Raw genomic sequence first — 11,421 nt, 5'->3', positions numbered from 1 at the left:
TCCAGGGGAAGAATAAAGTTAGAGAAATAAGGAAGAGAGTAACAGTAAGGAGGCAAGCAGAGAGACACAGGAGAAGTGGGGAGGCACACCCTGTTCAGTGTGGACTGGTCCGTTCACTCACACATTCACTCTCAAGAGACAGAGACACAGAAGATTCCCCAGTGCTAGATACTAAGCCGAAGGGCTTCCACAAGGACTGCCTCTGCCTATCCAGAACGTTTCCCGAGATTGTCACTAATGGAGTCGCCAGCTTTACTCCAAACTACTGAATTCCCTGAGGCACTCCCCGAGGTCCTCAGCCTCCCAAAAGGACCAGGTCCTTCAATAGAGAACGGCCAGTTTCTCTTATCAAGGTTTCTGGACTGCAAATCCCTTCCCCTGGGCTGAGTCCAGTCCCTAGTCCCAGGAATCTCTCCACGGACCCAAATAGGATTCGTACCTGAACTCTAGTACTGGTGACCAGTTTGTGGGGCACCAGAAAGGGTGTCTTTCCAATCCTGGATGAGCCCCCAAATGTTAGGGTCTGAGAATGGGAGACAACCCCCGCCCCCATGTCACACATAGAGTCCAGTCAGTAATGCAAATCACACACGGAGTTTATTCAAGTCAACTCACTGGGGTTGAGCCTTCAGGCACGCAGGCCAAGGCAAGGCCCTGTATCAAAGAAAACTTCAAATCTTATAGCTGCTGTTTGCTTCTCTGCACTTCTGTGGGTTACACACTTCAGAGAGAAACCATGTTGGTGGGTTCTGTAACTAGGTCGCCCAGAAGTGCCATCTCACTTATCCCAGGATGCTCTAGTGGTTTCTCCTCAAGCCTCCATACCCTCGAAAGATAGTGATTGCAAAATAAAGAGCAAGTATGCAAGTTTGTTTTAGCTTCTTCTTCCTGCCCAAATGATCCGGAATGGTGTGTGTGGGCATCTTTTACTGCAAGGTATGGGGGCTTCTTGGGCCTTGGCTCCTCCTGAGCCAACAAATATTATTACTGATATCTCTGAATTCTTAGTTCTGATTTAAAATGAGGATTTTATATTCTTATATCACAACACAATTCATTTATTTTTCCGAGATGCATAGTTGCATGCAAGTTGTTCTTTACTAAAAAAAAACCTACTGTGAACTTTTGACTACAGCTTAATGTGTGGTCATATGCTTTTCATCTCTTAGTAAATATCCAAAAGTATAGCGGTTGTAGTATATGATATAGTTGTAGATGATTATATCCATTAAAATATTATTCTATACATTAAGAGTATTGCAAAGTTTTCTATAATTGCTATATAATATTATATCTCAAACATTTTGTTAGAGTTTCAGTTCAAAATAGCAATATATTTTGCTAATATTTTTCAGGATAACATTTATAAATCCCTAGTTGGTGCATTGGGATTTCAATTTTAATCATCTGAGTCTGTTAATGAACATTTTTGGTTTTTGCCACACTCATACATGCTTTAAAACATATTTCTCATACTTTTGACTGTTTGGATTATCTTTTTATTATTAATGTTAAACTTAAAAAATATTTTTAAAAAATATTCTACAGTTTTAAAAAATATTCTAAATATAATATTTTCACTTGGGCTGAAGTGATAGCACAGCGGTATGGCGTTTGCCTTACAAGCGGCCAACATGGCCGACCCAAGTTCAATTCCTCCACCCCTCTCAGGGAGCCCGGCAAGCTACCGAGAGTATCAGGCCCGCTCAGCAAAGCCTGGCAAGCTACCCGTGACTTACTCAATATGCCAAACACAGTAACAATTGTCACAGTGGAGATGTTACTGGGCCTGCTCGAGCAAATCGATAAATAATGGGAAGAGAGTGACAATGAATATTTTCACTTAAATTTTATTATTAGCACTGCACTGTAGCCCTGTCCTTCTGTTGTTCATTGATTTTTTCGAGTGGGCACCAGCAACCTCTTCATTGTGATACATGTTGTTACTATTTTGGCATATGGAATACTCCATGAGGAGCTTGCCAGGCTATGCCATGCAGGCGGGATATTCTCGGTAGCTTGCTAGGCTCTCAGAGAGGGAGAGAGGAATCCAAACCCCCTACTTGCTATGCTATCGCTCCAGCACTAAATTTAGAAAAATAAATAAAATTATTTAAATTTGCATTTAATGTTTAAAATTTAAATTGTATAAGTTTTAATTTAAATTATTTACATTTTATTAAAATTTTTATTATTAGTGTTAAATTTAAAGTTTTAAAAATATTCTAAATATCCCATTTTTATTGATGCCCAACAAGTTGTTGCTCTCAGGCCACACAATATGAGAATAGACTGCAAGACCTTTGGACCAGAGCTATAGTACAGTGGGTAGGGCATTTACCTTGCATGTGGCTGAGCAGGGTTCAATCCCTGGCACCTGTTGTTGTCTCCTGTGTTCTATCAGATGTTATTCCCTGAGCATAGAGCCAGAAGTCATCTCTGAGCGTCTCCAGGTGTGGCCACAAAAACAAGGGAAAAAAAAGAATGCAGGCCATTCTATTTAAAAGATACATAGTCTCTATTTGAACCATCTCTAAATTCCTTTGTTTTGTAGTAATTTGTTTGATGATATTAAACCAGACAACAGTGCCTAGAGATTGCCTTTTTAAAAAATTATCCAAAGGACATTACTTTGAAAAGAAAAACATCTTGAGCTAGAGCTGTAATGTCTAAAATGAAAAGAAAGTAAATGCTAGTTTTATGTCTAATTAACTAACACATTAAATACAACAAGTTACACTTCCACAAGTCATATTTAATAAAAACATAGTTTCTAAATATACAATAAGGAGACACTATTTAAAACCTGAATAACAGATTTGAAAATCACTTACTCTATGAAGAAGGGTGAAATAATTTTTAGCGAGAAGAATAAAATTGGACTGTAGAACTGAGCAAAAAAACTAGAAGAGAATCTCCTATATATGTAATGAGGTAGAGAATCAAGCATTATTAGAAAAAAAATTCATGAAACGTTTGTAGTGTTCTTTAAAGTTGTTTTTTAGATAAATAGACTTTTTGCAACATATCCCAGAAGACTTGTTTCACCTGCTGGTTCCTTAGGGTATAAATGAAGGGATTTAATAAAGGAGTAATTGAAGTATATAGCAAAGCTACACCTTTGGATACTGACACTCTTTCTTTTGCAGTTGGTTTGATATACATAAAGATACAGCTACCATAAGTGATGGAGACAACAATCATGTGGGAAGTACACGTAGAAAAGGCTTTAGTTCTCTGCTGTACAGAAGGGAATTTCAGAACAGTCTTAATAATGCAAGTGTAGGAAATAATTACCAACACTAGAGTGATCACGAGTGTTACCACAGCTAATATAAAAGACATCAGTTCTAGAACACGTGTATCTGTGCATGATATCTGCAGAATGGGAGAAGTTTCACACATAAAGTGATCAATTACTCTGGAATCACAGAAATCCAGTTTGAGTCCCATAGCCAATGGGGGGAAGATGATGAGGAATCCAGTGACCCAAGAGCTGAGCACAAGCTGATAGCATACTCTGGTATTCATAATGACTGGGTAATGCAAGGGTTTGCAGATGGCAACATAGCGGTCATAGGACATGGCAGCCAGGAGATAAAACTCTGTAACTCCAAGTAAAAGAATAAAAAATAATTGAGCTGCACAATTATTGTATGAAATGGTTTTATCTTTAGTCACAATGGTTATCAAGAATCTGGGAATACATACTGTTGTGAATATCATTTTTAAGAATGCGAAATTACGGAGAAAAAAGTACATCGGTGTCTTGAGGCGAGGATCCAGCAGGGTGAGAAGGATAATGATCAGATTCCCCATCAAACTCAGTGCATAATTAAGAAATAAAAATAGGAATATCACAATTTGCAATTGTGGGTCATCTGTTAATCCTACAAGAATGAAATCTAATTCCATGGATTGGTTCTTCATTTCCGTTTGGTGAGCCGCATAAGATCTACATAAGAAGACAAATGTAACACTTTAATACTGAACTTAGTATAAACTACAGTAATTTTATTATTTTATCCATATTGAGATTCAACCTATTAATTAGCTCTTTTTTTACTTTGGAAAAAATAACTGAGAATTCTTGTGCATGTGGTTTTCCACATGGGCTGGATCGATAGCACAGCAGGTAAGGTATTTGCCTTGCATGCAGCCGACCCAGCGCAACCCGGGTTTGATTCTTCCGCCCTCTTGGAGAGCCTGGCAAGCTACTGAGAGTATCCTGCCTGCACGGCAAAGCCTGGCAAGCTCCCCGTGACGTATTCGATATGCCAAAAACAGTAATAAGAAGTCTCACAAGGGAGAGGTTACTGGTGCCTGCTTGAGCAAATAGATGAACATCAGGAGGACAGTGCTAGCACTAGTGATTTTCCACAGCAGTTATAAAGGTAAGATTTTCATGTTTTTAATGGCAACTTTCAATCTTTGACTACAAAATGGTCATAAACATTTCTTATAAAAGTATTTAGTAAGTCTTTGCTATGATTTTCCTTTTTACCACCTCCGATTTTTAAATGTATAGGAGTTAGTTATATAATTTCTAGTATCATAAAAATTAATTCTAGAACAATGTTATTAAATTTTTAGAAAGAATTCATTGCTACTTTTCCATTTTTTTTATAACTAACTACCTTAGTTTGTACAGACATACAAGACAAATAAAAGATGTGACTGGATATAAATACATAACATCTTTTAATCACTGTCACTGTTCTCCCATTGTTCATCGATTTGCTCGAGTTGGCCCAGTAACGTCTCCATTGTGAGACTTGTTGTTACTGTGTTTTAGCATATTGAACATGTCACCGGTAGCTTGCCAGGCTTTGTCATGTGGGTGAGATACTCTCGGGAGCTTTCTGGGCTCTCCAAGAGGGGCTGAGTAATCGAACCCGGTTCTGCCAGGCCGGCTGTGCGCAAGGCAAACGCTCAACCACTGTGCTATTGCTCCAGAACATCTTTAATATGTAGCCATAAAATGATTCCATTAGTAAGATTTATTTGAAAATGCTGACATTCCATCAAAATTCAAAAAGAACTTCCGGAATTGAACATTCATGTGTTAATTTGCATTGATATTTTTCTGTGTGTATATATAGTAAACAGAAGTTTACATAGTTAACTACAATTTGGATTTTTATATAATCTAATTTTATTCCTTAGCCTGGATATTTAATGCCATCAACTTTTGTGGATAGAAAAATTATGTGTAAATTGTAAACAGTTTATTTTGGAAACAATTTTCATATTTCCTAAAATTTATACTCACTTTGAAGTTCAGTGATTCTAATGCACATCCACATTGTATTCCAGATAACTTGCATTTTGCAGACTTTTATTTTTAAATTTGTTGTAAATCAAAACTGAAAATGGGGAGTCATTCTTTAAAATAAGTAAAATCAAATGAAATAGAATAAAAAGTAACACCTGAAAAAATTTATGAAATCATCTGATGAAAAATGAACAAGTGTTCCAGGATAGAGAGTTTATATCGCCAATTGTTTCTGTGTAAAATGTTTTATTTTTATCATCTTTGATTTAATATAACCTCTAGGGATCTATGCAAATAGGACAAAGGAAAATACAGTCTCTGGAGATAAAAATTCCAAAAGTACTAATTATTGGCAATTACTGTGGCAACATACTTTAAAATAACCTAAAATAAAAATATCCCAGTGGAGTATAGAAGTGATCATGGAAAATAAAATATTTAAAAGGATCACAAAAATTTATTGTCCTGCGACACCACTGGAAAATCCCTAATTGGTGCTAGTAGCAAAGTTAGTACCTTGCTTCCAATTAACAGCCCAGTAGAAGCAAGTTTAGACTTATTGGAAACCATAATACATTCTGGCACTAGCACGTACATACAAAAATGCACACAGATAATTATTAGTTACTAGGTATGATTTACATTTAGGTTAAAATGGCAAGACTTGAATTACATTTTGATGATTCAAAAAAAATTCAAATTATCTGTGCCTTACCTATTAATTACACTTTATCTTAATACCCATATCTAAGATAATTCATTTCCTCTCATATGGTGATTGATTTAAAATTCTATGATAAAACTAGACACATAATACAGGAAAGAAGGTGCCTTTAACACATACAGCAAAACAGTTCGTAGGTCTCTTGTTCAATTCTTAGCACTGCCTGTTCCCCCAGACACTTTCAGTATTGACAGCTGAGCACTGAGTCAGGAGTAGCTCCTGGACACTTTCGAACATGGGACAAAAATAAAAAAGTAAATCTTTGCTGTATATACATTTATAATGGACTGAATTTATGGTAAATAAAGTGTGGTTAAGTATGAGAATTATCGTGCTAAAAAAGGTACAGTACCTAAAGTTCTTGGGCTGGAGCGATAGCATAGTGGGTAGGGTGTTTGCCTTGCTTACAGCCAACATGACCAAACCGAGTTTGATTCCTCCGTCCCTCTCAGAGAAGGTTAGGTACTGAAGGTAAAGAAGTAACTACAGAAGACACTTGCTAGGTAGATGGGAGCATTTTATATTTTATTTGAAATTGTGCTTACATGATTATTTACCAAAGTTACATGATTATTTTCCAAAGTTTATTAAGCTATAATACCTTTAAAGTGAACTTGTTTGGGGCACCTGAGCAATAGTATAGCAGGTAGGGCACTTGCATATGACAGACCTGGGTTAAATCTCTAGGACACATAAGGCCAGTAAATAGATCCACAGGGTTTGCTAAAGGGACCCCTGAGTGCAGAGCTATGAGCAAGACCTGATTCACAGCTGATGTGGCACCAAAAACAAAGAAGAAAATGAATATAATTCTAGCTAAATTGTAACTCAAAAATTCATTTTATCTCTTCAGAAATGAGATCTGGAGAATCTTGTGTATCTAAATAAGAAATAAGATACACAAAAGATCAATAGGCGGACTATTCAATACTAATCAATAGCACAGTGGGTGGGGCATTTGTCTTGCATGCAGCTGATCTGGGCTCGATTCCCAGCATCCCGTATGGTCCCCCCGGCACTACCAGTGGTGATTCCTGGGTGCATGAGCCAGGAGTAACCCCTCTGCATCACCAGGTGTAACCCAAAAAGCAAAAAAAAAAATCAATATGTATATGGGAAAAATAGCATCACATAAGACAATCAAAAAAATCCACAGGAGATGTCAGAACACACTTGCTAAAACGGTAATCATTAAAAAGAAGACAAAAGATGCAATTGATGAATTGATATTGATGTTTATAAAGAAAAGAGATTTGGTATATATTGTTGGTAGAATTGTAAATTGGTGTAACTCTTATGGAAATGGCATAGTATCAAGTATCCTCAAATATTTTAAAATAAAATCAAGGAATTCTAATTTTAAAAAATATCCATGTAAACTAAAAACAATGATTTCAAATTCACACTAACAGAGACACTGAAACTACCTCTTCTACATAGATACAAGTGAAATATTATTATCCATAAAAATAAAGAAAACCTGTAATTTGAAAAAATGTGGATATAACTTGAAGTACTATGCTAAGTGAAATATGTATTTGTGAAATAAGCATATTTGTGGAATCTTCAAAAAAGTCAGAATAGAACATCAAGTGGGATTATCAGAGAAGGAGGAAATGGGAGAAGAATTGAAATAAGATCGTCAAAAAGTAAAAATAAACATTTTTACTATAATTATTATAGCTATAATGCCTAGATGATTATAGCTCATACATATGACATCAAGGAAAGGTATTATGTGTTAAGAGTTCTTAGGATTTTCTCAAGGATTTTCTCCCTTTTTTCATTTTCTTCTCTTTTCTTGTAAAAGAAGTATATTAGAGAATATTGGGGTCAATTGAACCAACCATGGTACATATTGTTTCCTTAAATGTTAATCAGACCATCATGATTTTTATATTAAACATATGCAGTAAAATATTATTTATCAATAAAATAATTTACAAAACATATTCAAATATAGCAAGATTCTTAAAAGTTATTAGATAATTGATAAGATTGCTTTAATTTTTATTATCAATTGTCCACTAGCTACATGGAAACACACATATTAGTTTCCAATAATACATAAGAAATATTGATTTCATCATTCACACAGTCATACTTAAAATAATAGTAACTACCACAAAAATAGCACTGATACATCTAATATTACTTTGTATTGATTAAAATCATATAAAATTGCCATAAGTGAATATTTATACTATAAAAATTATAATTTTGATTTTATATTTTTATCATGTAAGTAAACATGTTCTGATTTATAATTTTGATGAATTGCCTATTATATATTGCTTATTTTGAAATATTAGTGAATTTATAATTATTTTTTGTTGATCTTTTTTAATTCCAAAATTTTTATTCTGTTTTTTGAGACTCCCCTTATGGTAAGCTCATAGTAACTTTTATAATATTTCGTATTCTTTTAAGAATACTAGTTATTTTAAACTTGGTTACAGTACTCCATATTTATCAGGGTCAAAGTATAAAGTTAAAATTTTTTTGAATTTTGTTATGACCAGCACGTTTGAAAAACAACTATTTTTAACATTCACCTTCATACATTGTCTTCGGTTTATTTAACGTTTCATATCTCAGATTTGATTATTATGTTTGTTTCACACATAGCTTTCTTGATTTTGTCATATAGTTTTTTATTTTCAGAACTAGCTCTGATTAATTTTGAGTGGCCCTCCCATTGATCATCGATTTGCTTGAGCGGGCCCAGTAATGTCTCCATTGGAGACTTTGTTGTTACTGTGTTTGGCATATCGAATACTCTCGGTAGCTTGCCGGGCTCTCTGAGAGGGGCAGAGGAATCGAACTCAGGTCGGCCATGTTGGCTGCTTGTAAGGCGAACGCCCTACCCGCTGTGCTATTACATCTTTCCTGTTGTTTGGGTAAAATGTGAAATTTTAGTGAAGAAAGAGAGAGAGAGAGAGAGAGAGAGAGAACAGCAGGTAAGACACATCCCTTGCATGTAAACAACCCCGTTCAATGTCTGGCACTACCTATGGACTTCCAATGGCCTCCCACCCACTCCCTATTAAGTGATCCCTGAGTACAATGCCAAGAGTAAGCGCTGCGAACAGACCAAATATGGTCCAAATACTTTTTTTCACATTTAAGTTCTGATCACTGATTATTTGACTACAACAACGCGGTAGTTCAGAATCTACATAATTCTCCTTTCCCTAGCATTTTTGGTTTATGTTTTGTTTTGTTTTTAGATTTTTGTAAGGTATTCTCATGTCTCTACTGAGTGTACTGTTCTGTGAGCATATGTGATTACTTCCTATTGATCCTTGAATATGCATTGACTTATTTTTCTGTATATGTGATGCAAGGTATTGATCTCAGAGCCACATATATGTGGAATTATAATTTATGATGAGTCCCATTTCTGCATTTTCATTGGAATACCCTAGACTTAATGTCCAGTACTTAGGAAAAAGAAAACTATAAAAATGAAGGCAGAGTTGAAGAAGGCATTAGTTAAGTCTTAAAATTACTTTATGCATAGGAATGACTGGCAGGCAGGTTAGATGTAATTCACAGAAGGAGAGGGAGTGAGGGTTTCTACTAATCACAGAGGAGAATTATCAGGGACCATGGACCAATAAGAGGCAAAGGCTGATGATCATTTTTAGTTTTGAAATTTTTTAAACTTTATTGGTTTACAGAGAAAATTGGCTTCAATTGAATGCTGTCAAAGGCACACTGGGTCTAACTTTGACCAAGAATCAATTCCCAGATACTTATGTAATAATTATTAATTTTGCATTAATGATGTTAATCCCCTCCACTAGTATGACAACCTGGAGAATTATGGGTGCTAAGTAGGTGAAGACATGATTTGCACTATTCACAGTAAACATTACTTGCTTCTAACAATTCTAGGATTAACAATCACAATCAATCACAACCATCCTGTTATTTGTCGATTGCATCGAGCAGGCCCCAGTAACGTCTCCTTCATCCTAGCCCTGAGATTTTTTTTTAAAGTGCCATATTCAAGGCTCTTTCAGAGTTAGGAGAATGAGACCCTTCATTGTTACTGGTATTTGGCATATTTGGTACGCCACGGGGAGTTTGCCAGACTCTGCCGTGTGGGCAGGTTACATTCAGTAGCCTAAAGTAGGAATGAGATGATAAGGTGTCACACGGCCGCATTCATCCAAGTGTGTGGAGAGTGGTCCCAGCATGGCCTTGGTTGTGGCCCGGAGGTCTTCAGCTGTTGGGCCCTGGTGAGGACAGTCAGGCACAGGGTAGAAGACACTGCCTTGTTCTCTCCTAGGAGCTGAGTGTGATAATCTCTGGATCCTGGCCATTGTTGGGGTTACACGGCAGTTGGTGGGTGTAACTGTCTAGCTACTGGCAGGTCCAGTCCCAAACCGTGCAGGTTTGGAGATCTCAGTCCCAGTTCACACACACCTGGGTTCCTCTGCCAGTTCTTTTATGCATGTGAAGTAACATGTGAATTAACATGTGAAGTAATTAAAGGATCAGAAAAATCAGGGTGACTTGACCACAAATGAACAAGCACAGAGGAGTAGTACTGTGGAATCACTTAATCACTTAACTTCCCGTTAGTCGTCGATTTGCTCGAGCGGGCGCCAGTAACGTCTCCATTTGTCCCTGTCGCGTGCTAGTGTAGCCCAATGGCATCTCTTCGCTCCGGGAACATGGAGGGCCTCAAACCGATCGTTCATGATCTTGACAAAGAAGTCTGACCATCTGGTAGGTGGGCGGCCACGCGGTCTCTTGACATCCCGTGGAATCCAATCAGTAACAGCTCTAGTCCAACGGTCGTCTTTAAATCTCATTATGTGACCAGCCCATCTGATTTTCGACACCTTGGCATATGAGACAGCGTCCCTGATCCTTGATTGTCGACGGATGTCAGTACTGTGGAAATTTCCACCAAAAACCAGTCAACCAACACACATCGAGAAGTTGGAAAACACTGCTATATTATGCTTGTTGGACCCACAGAGTTTGTGCTCCAAAAGAACTGGATTCACAACAAAGGCTCTGTATTGTAGAATATCTCTTGGGGTTTAGAGTATTTTCAGGCTTCTGGCAGGAGAGTACAGAAGCAGAAATTCCAAAGCATATTTATTTTGCAAAGCAGATTATAAAGCACCTCAAGGACTTGAGTGCATTTGGATCCTGATGAATGAATATTTATTCAGTCAGAGGAGCTGAGACAAGGAACACAAAAGAAATTTTTGTCATGGAAGGCCCAGGTTCTCTCAGACCTGTGACAAAGGGAAAGAGCCCTGAAATCTTTTATTACCATCCTACTGTCAACTCTAAAGGGCTCAATACAGTGATATCATCAAAAGAAGTTACAGAAAGAACATTGAGGCAGGCAAAGCATGTATTGTTTCTTGTATCTGCAGACCAGTGCATTTTGGCC

General features: G+C 36.8%; 1 protein-coding gene across 1 annotated transcript; it reads right to left on the bottom strand.

Annotated features, from left to right (window-relative positions):
- Positions 1-2,988: 2,988 nt before the first annotated feature.
- Positions 2,989-3,930, bottom strand: LOC130024826 (olfactory receptor 6C6). The gene has a single exon (XM_056115627.1). It carries the CDS (start codon positions 3,928-3,930, stop codon positions 2,989-2,991), a length of 942 nt encoding a protein of 313 aa, XP_055971602.1.
- Between the last annotated feature and the right edge of the window lie 7,491 nt (positions 3,931-11,421).

This window comes from Sorex fumeus, unplaced genomic scaffold (genome assembly GCF_029834395.1).
Source record: "Sorex fumeus unplaced genomic scaffold, SorFum_2.1 ptg000029l, whole genome shotgun sequence".
NCBI lineage: Eukaryota > Metazoa > Chordata > Mammalia > Eulipotyphla > Soricidae > Sorex > Sorex fumeus.
This window is presented reverse-complemented; position numbering and strand designations above follow the sequence as displayed.

Excerpts from the sequence above, each read along its gene's own strand:
- LOC130024826 (XM_056115627.1), bottom strand. The coding sequence starts at position 3,930 with ATGAAGAACCAATCCATGGAATTAGATTTCATTCTTGTAGGATTAACA.